The following is a 20,055-nucleotide window of genomic DNA, read 5'->3' as shown; positions in this document are numbered from 1 at the left end:
CCTGAGAGATTAGGTGCTCTAGGGACGGAGTTAAGGGACAGCAAGGGACCGGAGTGGAGAGGGAAGTTTCAGACAGCAGGGAGGCTACAGAATCACATAAGGAAGACTGAGGGATTTGCAGATAGACACCATCTGGGGAGCAGTAAATAGAACAGCCAAGTTTGCATAGCAAGTCCTGTCCCAGAAGGTTTGCAGGGGTGGAATCAGAGAGGAGGAATGCATGCTCCTCAGAGAGGGGACCGACCTGAACAGACAAAGGTTTTGAGAGGAGAAAAGAGGTAGGGATCCCTGTAATGCCAACAGCAGACACAGATTTTCCAGATCGGGGAACCTCAGGCAAGTCAGTGGTGCGGATTGTAGAAAGAGAAGCTCCAGTATCAACAAGGAAAGGGAGAGAGAGATCATTTACAGTCAGGACACATTCTCCAGTAGGGGACAGAGGTAATAAGGAAGCTAAAACTTTGTGAGGTTCCCCGGCATCCCGTCATTGTTGGGGTGAAAAATAGGGTTGGGGATCAGCTGGAGGAACCAGCGGGGGGTTCACTTGATTTCCCATACAATTATTAGGTTGTCTTGGACACTCTTTTTTCCAGTGTCCAGGCTGTTTACAGTAGTTACAAACCCCAGTTAATCCAGCCCCCCGCCCCCTTCCGCAACCCCGTCCCTGTCCCCGGTGTGGTCTGCTTAGTCCTGAATAATGCTGTATCTGCAGAGCCATTAACTTTTGGGAGGACTGTTCCTCCTTTCCTTTTAAAGTGCGGTGGCAATGCTCTGCTACTGCCAGCAATTTGTCCATGGTTTCAGTCTCCCATCCCACACTTACTCGTTTTAACATGCTGCCTGTGGCAGGGAGAAGACCATCAACAAATGCATGTGCCAAGGCCCCCTGCCCATTTACATCGGGCTCTTGTATTCCTGAATGTTGTAGGAAAATATCAGTTAGCCAGGACCTATAGTCGCCTGGGCTTTCTCCTTGCCCTTGCTTACAGCAACGTATTGCTGTCCAGTTTGTTTTAGGAGACCACACTTTGGGAATGGCTTGATGCAGGTGCTTCCAAAGAGCCATACACCGGTCTCTGTATGCCGAATCTGGGCCAGTACTTTTTATGGTTGAGTGGCGTGCCTCAGCTGGCCAGTCTGCGGCAGCCAACCATTTCTCATAATAACTGGCAGGAGCTAACAATTTACACAGTTGGAGGAGATCTGTCTCAGAGGGTTCATAGGTTTCACAGATTAACAGAAACTCCTCAGCAAATTTGACAGAGTTTTCCTGTGGTTTGGGAAAACTTTTAACTATAGATAAAAGTTCTGTACGAGTCCAGGGCTTATAATCCCATATGGACTCACTTTCTCCCATCTTAAGGACTCGTAAGGGTGCCACAACAGTTTGATCAGAGTCTCTCATTAACCTCCCATCAGGTTCTCTTTTCCAAGAAGAGATGTCAAGAGAATCTTTGCAGTCTGCTTTGGATTTCTTCTTCATAATATTTTGCAGAGCTGCGAGGCCAATGAGGGTATCTTCTTCACTTTCATTATCTGTAGTCACTGAAGATTTTTCCTTTTCTGATTTCTTATTTGCGCAGGAGTATGGTGGGGGTCGGGTTTGATCCGGATCATTGCACAGGACTGGGCAAAGGGGAGCGCTCGGACTAGTGGTGGGAGAGACTGCATCCAATTGAACTGTTAGTTTTTTGATAGAATTTTTAAGAGAGGTGAGTTTTGCCTCAGTCCATCTACGATTTGCCTCTTCCCACCACTGCATGAAGCAGTCTACTTCTCCTCTCTCCAATTTGGTTTTTGGGAGGACGAGTTTGCTTTTTAAAGCGTCCACTCGATCCTTGCCCCAAGAACCTAACAGTGGCCACTGTAATTTGGGGTTCTCTAGAGCTAATTTGGACCATTTTTCAAGAAACCTACAAGAGTCCGGACCCCTCCTAAAATACATAAAATAAGCTGGCGTTCCCTTAGGGAACTATTCTACCTTAGACTTCTGATTACCCATCCAGGAGGACTTCACACAGCACTCACACAAGAAGGAAATTTGGGCTCAGCAGAGCGGTACCCGGTGCAACACACAGAAAGGAGCCCACAGGCTACTGCCTCAACTACCCTTGCTTTCACACCAGGGGTTATACCCAAGGCATGGTGCAGCTGCAGCTGTGCAGATTCCACTTATTCAGACAGTGGGGACGGGGACCCCTTGGTCAGCCAGTCTCCGGACTGAGATGGCTCCCAGATTCACACACACACCATGGAGAAGACGGATAGACACAAAGACAAGACAGTCCTCAAACGGGTTAAAGCACAAAAATAATAATTACCTGAGACGTCTGATTCCAGAAGCTGGATCCAAAGACCCCTACCCGAACAGAGTGGGAACCAACAAGTTCAATGGTGTAGACTGCACTGCTGCTGTGTACCTTTCTGTCTTGTGGAGGATCGCTTGGACTAAGCATCCAGGCAACGGCTGCCACGATCATCCTGCAAGGCAGTCAGGGATCACACAGCCTCAGTGAAGCCGTTTGCTATCTCGGTGGAACCTCCAAATTGTCAAAGTTTGACTCAGACCCTCAATTTATCAGACCACTCTGTTTTATTAGCAAAGCTGCTCTGCTAATACATTTAGAAATGAGCCCCCGAGTGGGGCTTGTGTCTTTTAATTTATACAGTTTTTTGGAGAACAAGTTACAGAGAAGTTACAGACAAAAGAAGAAAAAGATTTTAGTCACCACCCTTCGAGATCCCTGAGACCAGTCACGTATCTTCAATTACCTGCCACCCTTAACAATCTCCTTTAACAGCTTCCAGTTAACTTAACTAATTGCCCTTCACACCTTCCATTCTGATGCCTGCTTCTTAGATGTGCTGGCTCTATCTTAATTGCTTCTCCATTCAAAAGCTAACTGTCCCTACGTGTGCTCCCTCAGATACTTTGTAACATGTTTTGGCATGTCCCCTTATACAATGTTATACTTCCACAGGGGAACGTGCTAGTATCAAGGTGTTCTGGTACCACCATTTTGGAATGTGTTTGCATATATATTCTAATGCCTAGCATCACTTAGGAATGTGTGTTTCTGAAATATTAGCCCTCTTCTTGGCAGATTTTGTGAGCAGGGCCTGCCTCTTGCTCACAGCTTAACTTTGCTTTGTATCAGCAAAGTTTTGACTACTTTAGCCCAGGCCTCAGGCCTCATACCATGCCTCTGATACAAGGCCTTATGTTTTAGGCCCTCTTCCTACTACATTCCCCCCCTTTTTTTCTTTTTATGGGAAATATGTTTACCCATCATCCCGGAAAAACATAATGCATGGACTGAAGATGACCCTGTGGGCTAAACACTGTTATGTGGTCACCTCACCTTACTGGTCATACATTCATGCCCCATCTCTCCCTTAGTCTGCACACTCCCCTGTGCAACTGATGGACAGGTTTTATTTTTCAATTATATATTTAGTTCCTTATGGTGGGCCTGGGACTTTGAGTGAGGAATGTAACTTTATGATTGAGCCTTGGTGGCATTCCCAAATAATTGATATATATGAGTAATAATGGATACAGCACATATATCTGTAGGAGAGAGAGAGAGAGAGAGAATGGGTCTGTACATATGACACCACCTTCTATTCGAGCCTTACCATCTTTTTTTTAATCTGGTGTTGTGATTTGGCCCTTATGGTACTGCAGGAAGCAACACACTCCTCTTCAAGCCATGACAGGTACCTGCAGTGTTAGCAGTAGTCGTGGGCTAAGTGGTTTGTAATATTGGGATAGAGATTATTACAGCGTGTCCCACCGTGCTATGTATATGAGAAGTAAAACAGAAATTTGGAGTAGTGACATTACAAATGAGGCCTTTATATATAAATGTTCTGTAATTCATTACTATATCGTACTGTCCATCCGTGTTATAGGTTACTCTTACGGCTGGTTGTCACCCTGGGGTAAGCTTTACTGGGCAGGGATAGCTTGTTCCACTGGCTGCACAGCTGTGTGATACACCAGTAGTTGACATAGATCCAGTTGTTTCTTAGGGAGGCTGTCTTCCAGATAACCCACTGGAGGGGCAGTAACCAATTTTTTTTAATATTGGTGTGTCAGGATGTAGTATTGGTACCCAGACACTGAACAAGATTGTTTTGAACAACATATGCCTCAGGTTAGGATGTAGTAGCACTAAGCTATTACCAGCAGGAGAGTGGGGTGGGAGGAGGTATTGTTTCATGCTCTCTGTGTATATAATGTCTTCTGCAGTTTCCACAGTATGCATCCGATGAAGTGAGCTGTAGCTCACGAAAGCTCATGCTCAAATAAATTGGTTAGTCTCTAAGGTGCCACAAGTCCTCCTTTTCTTTTTGCGAATACAGACTAACACGGCTGGTACTCTGTAACCCACGTTATGACTGGTGAGAACAGGGACTTGGTTTACCCAATTTCTAGTTACTGTGTAACTATTTTTTATCACTTTGTTTTTTCCTTGCCTTCATGGGGTTTGCTGCCCTGCATGGGCTGGTTAAAGAGGTTAGCACACGGTAAATGGCGTACAGCAGTAATGCCCATCATACAGTTGTTTTTACAGAGTAGCCAAGTTTAAGTTAACCGACAGTGATTATTAGCGGATTGCCAACTTAATTGTCCATATATGGCAGATTGAGGAGTATTTGACCAGTCTCTTATTTATAAAGCATTTCATTTTTCTTTTCTTGATGCTTGGGTATTCCTTCACTGCACACTGATATCTTTTGGTCTGTAGGATGCAACCTTAAACAGCTTAAGTTAGTTAACATAATAAAGATTTTTGTTCGTTTGTTTTACATTTCTCTTGTTTTCAGTAACTCAAATGTAACACACAGATTAACTCAGGGGGTGGATCTGGGCCCGGGTAGGTCAGGGCCATGTGGTGTGGTCTGATGTCCCCAGGAGAGAAGGGACTTGGGGCCTGTCTCAGTGGTGTGAATGGCCTGTCTGTACCCATCACACGAAGACACTGCTGTGCTCATGGCAATGGGAGCGGGGTTGGGAGGGATCAGGATAGGGGTGAGGGAGGGGCCAGGCTCTCCTGGGATTGCTCCAGGATGGGGCTCAAGACTAGAACTCAGCTGGGAGGAACACTACTTCCAGCTCAGATGGGTCTGATCATTCCCTCGTCCCCTTGAGTCTGGGACCATGGCTCTGTCCTTCCCCAGCTGACCAGCTCCACCCTCATTCCCTGCGGTCTCTTTACCATCCCCGTGCAGAGGATTCCTGTTTTACAGATCTAAGAACTGGAGTGCCTGGCAATGCCATCAGGCTCATCTAACGACTTCCAGATCCTTAATTTAAATTAATTACCAGCCCTTTCTATCACCCTGCCTCGGTTTATAAGCAAATTACTGACTCCCTGCTCCTGGGACACAGGCTGGGAGCAGCACCTCTTCTCTACAGAACTTACTACATTCCACACTCAGGCTGCACTGCAGTTAAGAGCTCCACCTGGAGCTAGGGCATCCACCACAAGCAGACCTCAAGTACGAAATCTGGGGCAGGGGGACAGTCTGGCTCACAGCAGGAAGCTGCCAACAGGAGCTGCCACTGCTTCTCTTAAGTTGCTGGAAGCACTCCTGGTGAGGACATGCACCACCAATCCAAGGAGGATAGTGTGAACATGCACCTCCACAGTAATTACTGTGGTGGCTGTAAGTTGACCTACATAGGTCGACTTACGTTTTCAGTTGAGACATAACTGGTATGGCTTCCACTGTCCCCCACAGTGAATGATGCCAAATGCTCCCTCATTCCAGCTACACATACTTGCGTGAATATTAATGGGGAGAGTGATCAGAAACCAGAGTAGAGAACATAACTAGGCTCCAAAGAATGGCCCCTGGAATTCTGTGGCAAGAGCAGTTAAAATGTCTATTTATTAATATAGAAACCTAGTAACCTGTAAACCAACAAGGACGGAAATTATTAATTGAAACTCAGCACGATATAAATGCAGCATACAAAGTAGGTAATAACATGGCATTGGTGGAGAACAGCAAGCCCACCTTTTCTCGTGCACTTGGGAACAGACATTTAGGGCTCCCGGAACTGGCTCCAATTATTAAAGGGGTTTCTGTGTCTCCATAAATAAGTTCTCATTCTAAATGCTATAAGAGAGGTGAGGCTGCTGCTCTCCGCAAATGCAGACAATATGGTACAATATCTTACAGTAACACTGAGATTTTCTACATCCCAAGAGTTCAAAGCAATTAAAAGCATAATTTGTACTCCTAGAAATGATCCATTTACATCCATCTGCTGAAACACATTCTCTTTGGAAGGGGAGAGGTGGTGGTTTGTAATGGCTGAGGAATCATGTTAATATAGTTGATTGTGGCTATCTCCTGCATCAGATGCATCCATTACACAACATTCATAAGCATAAGGCACTAGAAAACAGTGAGACTATAAATGTTTTCACAGCTTCAAGTCTCCAATTCTGGTTCTGCAGGAGAAATGATGGCACATTTTAAAAAAAAAAAACAACAACTTTTAAATTAAAGTTCTCCTAGCCCTATAAACTTGGTTCTTGGAAGGGGAAAGTGCAGACGGTTATGAAGGGATGACATTTCAATGGACAAACAAATTTAAGGTGCCACTAAGAATGAAAATAAGAATCACCCAAAGAAGGGATGCCTAATTCTGCGTGCAGTTCTGAGGGTCACAGTTCTGCTCCGGAAAGAACTGTCATGTTTTGTGTTGTACAAGGTGCAACTCTGGACTTAAGTAGGGAAAGCAGAAGTGCTTGCACCGCACAGCTCAGTTCCCCGGAAAAACAGTGCACCAGTAACAGTGTGGGCTGCCAAGTCTAAGCAGCTGTAACAGAACGTTATCCAGAGCCCGAGGTAAGGATCAGGCAAAAAGGAAGCAGGCTGCTTACATAAATGATGATCCAGGCAATAACTAAATGCAAGAGACCCCTGTCCAGGGAGTTTTAAAACATTTCACTCACAGTTATTTGAGCCAACCCATTTGCAGATCTGACAGCAAACACCATGTTCTGGAGGGAGAGGTGCCAGCAAAACATCACTAATGCATGCTATGGAACTGTGAGAAAACTGCATGCCAGGGAGCTAGTCTATAGAGATCGACCCTCAATGTCAGGAGTAAGTTTGCTTCCCTCATGTAGAGCTTGCATCATTACTCTCTCAGATGATCACATGTGACCAGACCTCTATTCAACTCTCTCTGTAGCCATAACAGCAGCCAAGACAGCCAGTTTTAGACCCCAGAGAGATGAATCTGCACCGACACATTACCCTAACATAGTAGAAGCACACTCAGTAAAAGGTGTAAATGCAACCATACCAGTGGAACAGAATCAGAGCTAGGTCCAGTCAAGGGGATCCAGTTGGCCCTCAACACACTTAAAAGATTTTGAAGCATAGAAGGGATCTTGACCACGTCCCTAAGAGGTACAAGAGCCTGGGACTGTGCCATAAGCATGTGGGGGCAGCTCCTGGATAACCAGTGTATTTGTAACAGAGGTGGGTATCAAACATACACTTGGCAAGATCAGTTGTTTGTCGTCATTTGGTCAGGAAGCTGTTCATATACAACCATGCATACCTTTCTCTCCATAACCTTCATGATCTCCCTTGATGCACATACCTTCTTAGGTGAATCATCTTAGACAGTAACTGTATACCAGCAATATATAAATATTGCACTTTATATTGCAACTCCAATGCAAGCCTACACATTAGTAACATAATAAAGTGAAGTATTTAAATATAAAGGAGTTAAGAAATCCAGAAGTTACCTGTATAAATAAAGCAACCGGACAAAAGAGCAACATGGCGAGGTTAACTTAACTCCTAAATGCCCTGGCTTGGTGTGTAAACGCAACATTCAGATGGAGGATTTCACTGTGTTTTCTAAAAGCTGGAAAGCAATGGGGTCCTGCCGTGAAGCACGTTCTACGCCAGCGGACACCTTTTTCTTTAAGCAAAGGACCTTAGCAGCAGTTACACTGGTGTTTTTCTGTCCCCCTTAATTGCACAATTCCACCCTTGAAAAAAAGCATTGCCTGCTGATATTTGCTCAAAAACGGAAACCGTGCATCTGCCTGGGTGTTTCCCTCTTGACTGAATTCCCACAGTACTTCTGTGCAAACTCCGCGGCTGCATCAAAGGAAGAGGAACAAATGCTCTCTGGCAACTTCCACTGCCTTCAGCATTTACTCAACAGCCCCTGCTGGCATTTGTACCTGCTCTGCAAGTACAGTATATGCAGTAACAAATCCAGCAGTATGCACCGCCTGTGCACAAACATCTAATGTAAAGCATTACAACATTTACAGACTTGTTAAGTGTTCCTTCCTCAAGCTCAACATGGACTGTGCTCATTGAGGACTATGAGCACGCCAAGTTTTTAATGTTCAATTGTTTGAGGAAGTTTATTTTTTCTTTAAGTGTAAAAAATAAGATTTAATTGATTTCCTTAACCCAAACAGCTGAATTAATTTGCTTTAAATGGCATTAGGTTTTCTCCCCTTACAAACAGAGAGAGAGAGAGAGAGACAGACAGACATGCACACATGTGATGACTGAAGAGAAGTCAGTAGAACTGAAAGTCCTTCCCAAACTAAGCCAAAATGTTTGCCTCCAGAGGCACTATGATAAAAATTAGAAAAATAACCTGGGATGACAGAAATCTGACAAACTATGAATATTTTTCTGTACCCACCAGGATATAAGCCTTTGTTTTAAAAATAAGTGAAACTCTTGCATTTGGAAGGAACTTTCCTTTTCACTCCTAGATATTGGTTTGTTTTTGTAGGGCTTTTGAACTTTTAAAAAAAACCACAAATGTGCGTTCGGCAAATTTATGAATGACAAAAGGGTTGGTCCAATACTGGGCTTACAGATGTTGACGTTACCTCTTCAGAATTAGGCACTACTTGCATGAATTTGCCTTTTAATGAGACCGGTACTCCAAGCTCTGCATACACAAGCAGCTCCATCATAACCTCTGATTGCCTTGACTTCCTTCTAGTAAAAGGAAAGGCAATGGAGAGAAGTTTATGGTGGAAAGTGAATATCTGCATTCATCATTATTATTCAGTGGGCATCTAGCACTGTAAATTTGCATGAAACCTCACAGAAAACAGACATGCTCCCTTGACCAAGACCCCTCACCATCTTAATAGATAAACTCTGGAAATCACAACAGGTTGGGGAGGGAGGAATGGACAAGGGTGACATGTCGAGAGTGAATCCTGGAAGATGAGAATGTTACATCTGAGAACAAAGTAGGGCAAACAGATGGTGGATGGAAAACCAGCTGAGATAGCCAGAGTGAAAGGAGGGATCTGAATGCAGAGGGATGCTGTATCCCACTGACAAAGGGAAGTCACTGCAGACATGTGGGGTATGGACAGCATGAAGGTAGGATTGGGAGGAGACAAAGGGAGGATTAAACAAAGAGAGGGCAGAGTGGGGTGCAGGTAGGGGCAGAGTTGTGTAACATCGTGAAGCTGAGAAGTTTGAACTTGATGCAGAAAGACCAATAAAGGGATTTGGGGTGGACTTGGTTGGAGTGTAGGAAAGGAAGCACTGTGGATAGATTGAACAGGAGGAGGAGCTTACAGTAGTTACAGAGAACAAGGCACGAACCAGGATTTTGGCAGTGGGGGGAGGAATGTAGATGTGTTACAAAGGAAAAAGCAACCGGACTTGGTGAGAGCTTGGATGAGAGAACAGCAGGAAACAGAAGAGTCAAAGAAAGTAAAGGCTGTGAGCTGGGGTGGGTAGGAGGAGAGTGTGATGTGAAAAGGGCGAAGGAAGGTGGAAGAGGAGAGGTGAAGAGCAGACTTAGCCATGTTAAGTTTGAGGAGATGGTTGGATATTCTGGAGGAGGTACTGGGCAGAAGTAGATTGAGAGTCATCAGCACAGAAGTGATGCAAGAGACCATGGTATAGCCAAAGAGATCAGCCAAGAGAGAGTGATAGAGAAGAGAGAGAGGATACGAGTCCTGCGGTGAAAAGCGTTCCCAAAGGGAATCCTGAAAGAGCAGCCAGCTCTGCAGAGCACCAAGGGACAGCCCCAGAAACAGAAGGATGGAAGTGTCTCCAGAAGTGTGAGCCACAGGTGTATATATTATGCAGGGGGAGGGAGAATGAGTATGAAGAAGGGACCCTTAAATTTTTCCAGCCTTGTGGTGTCAGGGACAACTGAAAATGCCAACTTCATCAGACAGCACTGGAACTGTGTGTTACAACATCTCCAAAACTCAAATTCTCACTGCTTTTTTTAATGAGGGGTTGTTTTCAGTCTTACTTTGCATCAAAGCCAAGATGGCAGCTTCCAACTTGTTTCTTTCTCCCTTAGGCGCTTTATTCTTTGTAATTAGATACAATAGGTAGAATCTTTACACTGCAGTTTCCCTTTAAGAGTATGAAAGCATTATAGAAAAGGTAGAAGCTCCTTGCATGACCCTGGTGCCTAGTACAGTATTTCACAATCCATCATGTGACTGTCCACTGACAAGCACTCAAGTTGCCAAAGTCAAATTATTTGTCAGCAGCACAAAGGAAAAAAAAAAAAATCTACCAAGGAAAAGGTGAGACTTCAAAGAGCACAGGCACAGAGGCTAGGCCAAAGTCAGAGAGAGGACTGGTAACAGGTAAGGCCAGAATGGGTGCGCCTGAACTGGGAGACAGCCAATTGCTAAACTGTCTTATTTCAAAATAGTACCAGTTACACTTAACCATCCCAGCAGGAAGAGACAGACATGGATGGAGTTACAGCATACCTGTGTGGCACCATTACAAAATCTTCACCCTCATATGTGGGTACTTCAGGGTTAAATAGACCTGGACAGAAAGGGAGCTATTAACTCAGCAAAAGGGCAAAAGTTACCCATGCTACAGAGACAATCTTATCTTCCTAGGTATGGACCACTTTGGGATGGGGAAGCCATATAAAAAAGATGCTCCTCTTCAGGGATTCCTTATTGCTGTGAGACTAATAGATACTGGCTTTTTGTGTGCTCCTGACCAGCTGTGGTCATTAAAGTTTCACACTATAACACTCTTCCTAAGAAAGTGAAGGGTGTTCTGGTCCAATTCAAACTCAGATAGTTATACTCAGTCTACCCAGAATTCTCCACTGTGGAATGAAATATTTTTCACTTTCCCTCCTAAACTGTTATGTAGCACTTACTGTGTGAAGTGACTGATGTGTTCCACCGCAGAAGTGCCCTGGTGCTATACAGTAAGGGGAGACTGAGAAGTTTTCCTTAACCTTGCCAGGTACTAAGTAATAACCACTTTCTTCGGGTCATCAGCCAGTACTCTATATAACAAAGACACAGTAATGTGCCAGATAACACAAGACAGGTCAGGACTGATCAGTACTTCGTAGGAGACCTCCAAGGAAAACCACATGTGCTGCAAAAAGTAGTATCGGTGGATTTACTAGGTGGCATTCTTCTGAATCAGTACTGAACAAATGCCCCAGCATGGGGGATGTAAATGTTATGGAGTGGCTGTAAAACGAACACCCTGACCACTTTGCCGTGAAAGACCTTATGGCACATTTAGTTAAAACTGGGGTGCTAACCCTGGTACACTGGCCAAATTCCAATTCAGGTGATAACACTGCTAGAGGAATTTTAGTGAAACAGTACTAGCGAGGTACAATAATTTCCTCCACAACCAATTGTGTCCAGTACTGCTCCTGTGTCCTGTCAAATGGCTGCGACGTTCCACCCCAAAAGTGGTTCCATTTCAAGCCATGAGGGAAGCTATTCGTGTGAAAGTCACTTGGGAATCCTGAAGGAGGAGACATTATTATTATTATTCGTTTAGAATAGTATTAACTGCTGTTTACAAAAGAAGCCACTGCAGGAAGAAAACAGCCATCCACAGCAAGTGTATCCATGTCCTACCACAATGCAGACCCCACTCTGTGTTCCCTCCTGCCTGCCAACAGAGATCCTGCCAAGAAGTGCTGTCATTTGAGTCCCCAGTTCCTTCTCTAGTCCATGCCCCTCCCCGTGCTCCACTCCCAGAAGCTGTGAAAGCTGCACAACACTTTACCATTTGGGAAGCCTCCTCTGACAGCCAGTTCTTTACAATTAAAGTGTGTCAGTCTCCCACCTCGCCTGCTCTTACTATCTCCAGCAGCAGAAGTCAAAAAGCCAGCTTCCAGCGTATGGGAGGGAAGGTCTGGGATATTACCACCTCTACACTAGCAGGACAAAGTCTTGATGGAAGCCAGAAAAGGAGAAAAACTTCAAAAGACAAGAATCCAAGCCAGGTCTCGAGTAGTGCTATGCTCAAATGTAACGTTACTGATGCTCACCCAATGACAGGAAAAGCAAGTGCCAAAGCTAGGTAAAGTTCTGGCTCCTGGCTCAAAGACAAACAATTCAGCCAGCTCAGTGACCACAGACAATGTCAAATGGTGCTACTTGCTAGACAGAAAGATGCTGGCTTCGGTGGAAGGGCTGCTGAGAACCACAAAGCGGGAAAACTAGAAGTGTGTGTGGGGGCAGGAGGTAGTTTACTGGAGATGTTTTAATGGATAATTTTAAAATAAGGGAAGAGAAAATGCATTACTCTGATCTAGCTGACAATGGGAGGAGGAAGAATTTAAGAGACAAATCCATAGGATACAATTTAACATTCTTCATCCACTTTCCTTCCTATTCCACCATAACTATTTGTAATCAGTGCAGAGCTGTCACCTTCAGAGTAGGTGGATCCCATCTCTGTAGTCTGAAGTGTCTGTGTGAGGTTCTGCATGATGACTGTGCAGAGAGATTTTGCCAAGGCAAGGCAATTCAAAGATCCTTACTCACTTTCTCTTCTAACCGCAGGACCCTGCATAGTGAATCAACTACCTTCAACTGAGGTATTATTGTGATGGGGAAGACAGAAATGCAACAGATCTGATGAGGAGGACAGGAAACACGCTATGGGCCAGCGGGCATAGCTGAGAGACATTGCCACCCTTATCAGGAGCATAGTGTTTTGCCTCTGCAGCACTCAGAGCATCATAGGTTCAAGGAACCAAACTTGGGCCCTCAACTCTAATCTCCCAGTGGTCACCAGCATGTTGCTCCAAGGCTGCTGGCTGGCCCCAGCTGGCTGAAAATGCAAGACTCCATCCCTTCCTCTGCTCTAGTTTCCCAAATAACAAAATCCTCACATCCAACTCTAATGGTTGGTGGGTAAGCCAGACAAGTGTGCTTGCTCAAACACACAAAGCAAAACAAAGGAGAAAGGAGGAGAATCCACAGAGAATCCACTGTGCAGCTGAAACAAAAGCTGTAGCCAGGAGTCCAGTGTCTCGGTCATTGTTGGAGACAGACATTTTCACTGAGAATAAAAATACAAAGTTCTGTCCCTTTGTAAGAGTGAAGTGCACATGTTGATCTTCACTCACTCAGAGAAAGCCATTCCCTTTCAGTGACCCAACACAGAAGAGGAAACTTATCAGCGCTATTTTGTCACTTGCACAGCCTCACGATCAAGCCTCTTAGACTCACTCCCTGGAAGGAAAAAAAGAGGGTGGTGATGGCCTGGAACCCACCAAAACCTGCCTGTTCGCTGCTGGTCACACAACATTGTTACGTCTTGTGTGGTGCCAGTGAGGTAGCTGATCATTCTATTGCTCTGTGTACCAATGCACTGACCCCTCTGAATTGTGGACTGGAGGACCTCAGAGGAACTGGCTGGCAAGAAGGAACCCCCTAGTTGGCCCTGTGTGCACCCTATGGTAGGTCTGGCCTCTCCACTGCAACTCGCAGGTGAAGTTACACCAATAGGTTTAGCCAGGGGACAGAAAAACAGAGTTACAGGCCAGAAAACACCTCCTGTTCTAGGCCGTAGGCAGCAGGGAGATGGGGTACAATCCTTAAGACTTCACTTGCACCCCGCTCAACAGCCATTGGGGTACAGCCTAGGGTTTCTGGAGGTGCTTGCTCCCATATGGGCTTTCGGACGTACACTCAACACCACGCTGCTGCCGTGGGGGGAGGAAGATGTGGGAACATGGCATGGGAAGGAGTAAGGGGGTGAGAGAGAGACTGGATGAGAGGGTGGAAGGGTTTGAAAAATTAGTTCTACAATGTACAAAGTGTCACACACCGAAAACGTTTAAAAATGGAAAGAGCAGGGGGAAGAGGAAGTGGAACCGTATGGGTTGAAGAATGAAGGAGATCGTGGGGAAGGAGAGGAGGATGGTGACAGACTCCCATTATGGAGATGGGGTGGGGCCAGGTGGTTCTACTTCCCATGGTAGTCACTCAATTCCATCTCGTCCTTGCGGCGGCGCTGTGTGAAGAGGGAGCTGAACGGGTAGAGCTTGGCTTTAGCCTGGAAGCGCTGCCCAGCAATGTCAATCTCATACTCGCCCCGGTTGATGAAGTCGGGTGTCACCAGCAACACCTCCCTGGTTTCCTCGTCGAAGTTCTGCACAAAGCCCAGGCAGACATGGCGTTCCAGGGTGTAGCTGTAAGCGCTGCTGGTGGTCTTGCCCACATAGTGTCCGTTGCGGTAAATGGGCTCCCCCCACCAGGGCCAGAGATCAAGGTCTGTATCATGATCCTCCAGGATGAACATGGTGAAGCGCTTGCATACGCCGTCCTGCTTCTGCTGCATCAGTGCATCCCGGCCAATGAAATCAGTCCCCTGGAGAGAGAAGGAAAGGCCAGCTGATGAAGGGCATGTGATCTGTGCCAGACTCAGCTACTAGATTTTAAGCGATAGATGCTTAGTGATACAAGGTCAGCCTAGGGCCAACACTACCCACTGAAGCTGGTTCCTTCCCAGCTGCAAAGAAACAAGAGCTGGCGAGTCACTCACATGTTCTGCCTTCCCTCATTTTCAGCTGCTGAACTGCATTAAACAGGCATAAAAAAAATACAAAAACAGAGTAGGTGCAGTTAAATTCATTCCAGGTTTACCAGCGTTACTGATTCCAGCAGACTCCCCCACTTTGTTGTGTGTAAATTGTTGGAAGTGGTAATGACTCTAAAAGCAGAATGAACACCCACTGTACTTCCTTAGCATTACATTCACTGTAAACAATTACTGTAGTTGCCACAAAGATGCGATCTGGTCACAGATGGGCAGGGGCAGTGTGCACACAGTCAGCAATAGGAAGGTATGCAATCTCTATCAACATGTGGTCCGAAGCTAATGTTATGGGAAAAAATGGAGGACTGCTGCCTTAGTTCTCTCCACCTAGAGGTGTTTTAGAATGGCTACTACTGGCCCTCTACCTTCCCTTTCAATCCTTTGTTTTCCCTTAGTTCAGCTGCAGCTTTTCATGTTTTGTGTGTGTTTTTAAAAGGGTGGGATTTTGTTATATTTTGTTTCTCTCCTATAGTCTAGTCCCACAAGCACTGTGTTGGAAACCATGAACAAAGCAATCATTCTCCACTTCCTGGATTAGCATGGATAATCATTTTAGACTTTGGTAGTAGCAATTTATGGTTTGGCTATACTGTGACATTAATTTGGATTAAGGTAGGGTGTGAATTTAAAGCAGATAAACATTCCTGATTAACTCGCTGTTTGGATGTTCTTATTCCAAAATAAGAGTGTCTTATTCAAAATTAGCTTAATCCTCTTCCAAACAGAGTTAATCAGGAACAGCTATTCTAGAATCACTCAAGCCTTTAACTTACAATCAGGGGACTGCATGCCGTTTCACAAAGATGGGCAGATATTGTTGTTATCCCTACTTTACAGATAAGTAAACAGGGCACAGTGGTTCAGTGACTTGCCTGACTTGCAAAATCAGGAACAGAAACCAGGTCTCCTGACTTTCAGATCACTACTCCAACCACTACATCGCACTGCAGGAAGTAAATGGCCAGATCTGCACCCCAAAGCAAGCAGGGCTGAAAGTGGATACAGGGAAGGTGCACTCCTTCCCTCCGCTCTGGTTGTGGAGCATTACTCCACTCTCTGGGGACGTTAGCTGCCCTCCTGGTCACATGGTTTGAGCAGGGTACGTATTGCTGATATAGTGTCAAAAGGGAGCCCAGAAAGAGCAAAGGCAAGTCAAAACTTACAACTCCAGATCAATGGGATCAAGTTCCTGGAGTCACTACTTTACCAAGAAAAACAACAAGGAGTCCAGTGGCACCTTAAAGACTAACAGATTTATTTGGGCATAAGTATTCATGCGTAAAAAACCACTTCTTCAGATGCATGGAGTGAAAATTACAGATGCAGGCATTATACACTGACAATGAAGAGAAGGGAGGTACCTCACAAGTGGAGAACCCGTGTTGACAGGGCCAATTTGATCAGGGTGGATGCAGTCCACTCCCAATAATTGATGAGGAGGGGTCAATTCCAGGAGAGGCAAAGCTGCTTTTGTAGTGAACCAGCCACTCCCAGTCCCTATTCAAGCCCAAATTAACGGTGTTAAATTTGCAAATGAATTTTAGTTCTGCAATTTCTCTTTAAAGTCTGTTTCTGAAGTATAGCCACTTTTAAATCTGTTATAGAATGTCCAGGAAGATTGAAGTGTTCTCCTGTTGGCTTTTGTACGTTACAATTCCTGATGTCTGATTTGTGTCCATTTATTCTTTTACGTAGGGACTGTCCAGTTTGGCCAATGTACATGGCAGAGAGGCATTGCTGGCACATGATGACATATATAACATTAGTAGATGTGCAGGTGAATGAGACCCTGATGGTGTGGCTGATGTGGTTGGGTCCTCTGATCGCGTCGCTAGAGTAGATATGGGGACAGAGTAGGCAACGAGGTTTGCTACAGGGATTGGTTCCTGGGTTAGTGTTTCTGTGGTGTGGTGTGTAGTTGCTGGTCAGTATTTGCTTCAGGTTGGAGGGCTGTCTGTAAGTAAGGACTGGCCTGGCTCCCAAGGTCTGTGAGAGTGAGGGATCGTTTTCCAGGATAGGCTGTCGATCATTGATAATGTGCTGGAGAGGTTTTAGTTGGGGGCTGTACATGATGGCCAGTGGTGTTCTGTTATTTTCCTTGTTGGGCGTGTCCTGTAGTAGGTGACTTCTGGGTACCTGTCTCGCTGTGTTAATCTGTTTCGTCACTTCCCCCGGTGGGTATTGTAGTTTTAAGGATGTTTAATAAAGATCTTGTAGGTATTTGTCTCTGTCTGAGGGATTGGAGCAAATGCGGTTGTATCTTAGGGCTTGGCTGTAGACAATGGATCGTGTGATGTGTCCTAGATGGAAGCTGGAGGCATGTAGGTAAGTATAGCGGTCAGTAGGTTTCTGGTATAGGGTGGTGTTTATGTGACCATCACTTATTTGCACTGTAGTGTCCAGGAAGTGGATCTCTTGTGTGGACTGGTCCAGGCTGAGGTTGATGGTGGGGTGGAAATTGTTGAAATCATGGTGGAATTCTTCAAGGGCCTCCTTCCTGTGGGTCCATATGATGAAGATGTCATCAATGTAGCACAAGCAAAGGACGGGCGCAGGGGGACAAGAGCTGAGGAAGCATTGTTCTAAGTCAGCCATAAAAATGTTGGCATACTGTGGGGCCATGCAGGTACCCATAGCAGTGCCACTGACTTGCAGGTATAAGCTGTCCCCAAATCTGAAATGGTTGTGGGTGAGGACAAAGTCACAAAGCTCAGCCACCAGGTGTGCTGTGGCCTCATCAGGGATACTGTTCTTGACAGCTTGTAGTCCATCCTCATGTGGAATATTAGTGAAAGAGCTTCTACATCCATGGTGGCCAGGATGATGTTTTCAGGAAGATCACCATTGCATTGTAGTTTCCCCAGGAAGGCGGTGGTGACGCGAAGACAGCTAGGAGTGCTGGTAGCATAGGATCTGAGGAGAGAGTCCAAATAGCCAGATAATCCTGCTGTAAGATTGCCAATGCCTGAGATGATGGGGCATCCAGGGTTTTCAGGTTTATGGATCTTGGGTAGTAGATAGAATACACATGGTCGGGGCTTTGGGGGGGTGTCCATGTAGATTTGTTCCTGTGGTATAGCAGGGAGTTTCTTGAGCAGATGGTGTAGTTTCTTTTGGTACTCCTCAGTGGGATCAGAGAATAGTGGCCTGTAGAATGTAGCGTTAGAGAGTTGCCTGGCAGCCTCCTGTTCATAATCCAACCTGTTCATTATGACTACGGCATCTCCTTTGTCAGCCCCTTTGATTATAATGTCAGAGTCGTTTCTGAGGCTGTGGATAGCATTGCTTTGTGTACGGCTGAGATTATGGGGCAAGTGATGCTGTTTGTTCACAATTTCAGCCTGTGCACCTCTGCGGAAGCCCTCTCTTTAGAAGTCCAGTCTGTCATTTTGACCATCAGGAGGAGTCCATGCAGAATTATTCTTCTTGTAGTGTTGGCAGGAGGGTTCCTGTGGTTCAGTGCGCTGTTCAGTGGTGTGTTGAAAATATTCCTTGAGTTGGAGATGACGAAACTTGGCTTCCAGATCACCACAGAACTGCATCATGTTCGTGGAGGTGGTAGGGCAGAAAGAGAGTCCCCAAGATAGGACAGACTCTTCTGCCGGGCTAAGTGTGTGGTTGGATAGATTAACAATATTGTTAGGGGAGTTCAGGGTACCACTGTTGTTGCCCCCTGTGGCACATAGGAGTTTAGATAGTTTACTGTCCTTTTTCCTCTGTAGAGAAGTGAAGTGTGCGTTGTAAATGGCTTGTCTCATTTTTGTAAAGTCCAGCCACGTGGAAGTGTGTGTGGAAGGTTGGTTCTGTATGAGAGTCTCCAGTTTTGAGAGCTCATTCTCGATCTTCTCCTGTCTGCTGTACAGGATGCTGATCGGGTGTTTCCTCAGTTTCTTTGAGAGTGTGTGGGAGTCTCTCACCGTAGTCAGTGTAGTATGTTGATTGCAATGGATTTTTTACCTTCAGTCCATTTGGTATGATGTCCCTCTGTTTCCACTTGGAGAGGAAGACGATGTCTGTCTGTATCTATGCGACTTTTTTGTTGAGGTTGATGGATTTCCACTTATACGACTAAATTTAGTGCCTTCCATGGTGTCAAGTATCAGGGGGTAGCTGTCTTAGTCTGTATCCACAAAAACAACAAGGAGACTAACAGATTTATTTGGGCATAAGCTTTCGTGGGTAAAAAACCTTTGGGCATAAGCTCTCGTGGGTAAAAAGCCAAAGGTTTTTTACCCATGAAAGCTTATGCCCAAATAAATCTGTTAGTCTTTAAGGTGCCACCGGACTCCTTGTTGTTTTTGTGGATACAGACTAACATGGCTACCCCCTAATACTTTACCAAGAGAGTTCTCACCCCTGCAAACAGGACAAAATCAGATGATTGAACTAACCTCGTTATCCCTAGCCTGATTCTTGCTTTCATATTTATACCTGCCTCTGGAAATTTCCACTAGAATCATAGAATATCAGGGTTGGAAGGGACCTCAGGAGGTCATCTAGTCCAACCCCCTGCTCAAAGCAGGACCAGTCCCCAATTAAATCATCCCAGCCAGGGCTTTGTCAAGCCTGACCTTAAAAACCTCTAAGGAAGGAGATTCCACCACTGCCCTATGTAACCCATTCCAGTGCTTCACCACCCTCCTAGTGAAAAAGTAGGATGCACTACATGCATCCGACAAAGTGGGCATTCACCCACGAAAGCTTACGTTCCAATACATCTGTTAGTCTATAAGGTGCCACAGGACTCTGCCGCTTTTACAGATCCAGACTAACATGGCTACCGCTCTGAGACTTGTGACTGTATAGATCACTGTTGCAACCAGGGTCCTATGGTTGCACCAGATCTTGTACAGAGGAGGTCAAGTGGGGTGTCTATGGAAAGGTTGAAGTTTGCTGGTTATGATTATGTTGTCTGTGTGTATCATTTTTGTATCTGAAGTTGTGAATATTGGCTAGGTACTTCTATCTCAATGTGTTTGATTCTAAGTAGCATCAGTGAAGCATTTGGTCAGCTTCTTGAGAAAGGACTAGTCTCAGTAAGTGCCCAATCAAGAAACACTTAACTGACAATGGACTTTGGGAGACGCCAATCTACATCTAAGCTTTTATTCAAACTAACATGTAAACAATGGCATTGGCCTGCAAAAAGCTGGATCATTC

The 20,055-nt window shown here is 45.3% G+C and overlaps 1 protein-coding gene across 9 annotated transcripts in view; it reads right to left on the bottom strand.

Moving 5' to 3' along the window:
* Positions 1 to 5,879: 5,879 nt before the first annotated feature.
* PDPR (pyruvate dehydrogenase phosphatase regulatory subunit) overlaps positions 5,880 to 20,055 on the bottom strand; it is a 72,971-nt gene continuing 58,795 nt past the window's right edge. For all 9 annotated transcript variants that reach the window (XM_077831468.1, XM_077831470.1, XM_077831467.1 and 6 more), the window contains one exon: positions 5,880 to 14,667. In XM_077831468.1, the coding sequence (XP_077687594.1) occupies positions 14,263 to 14,667 (405 nt within the window). In that variant the 3' untranslated portion in view covers positions 5,880 to 14,262. The remainder of the gene's footprint in view (positions 14,668 to 20,055) is intronic.

Source organism: Eretmochelys imbricata, chromosome 12 (genome assembly GCF_965152235.1).
Source record: "Eretmochelys imbricata isolate rEreImb1 chromosome 12, rEreImb1.hap1, whole genome shotgun sequence".
In the NCBI taxonomy this organism is placed as follows: Eukaryota; Metazoa; Chordata; order Testudines; family Cheloniidae; genus Eretmochelys; species Eretmochelys imbricata.
Note: the sequence above shows the minus strand (reverse complement) of the source record. Positions and strands in the feature narration are given on the sequence as shown.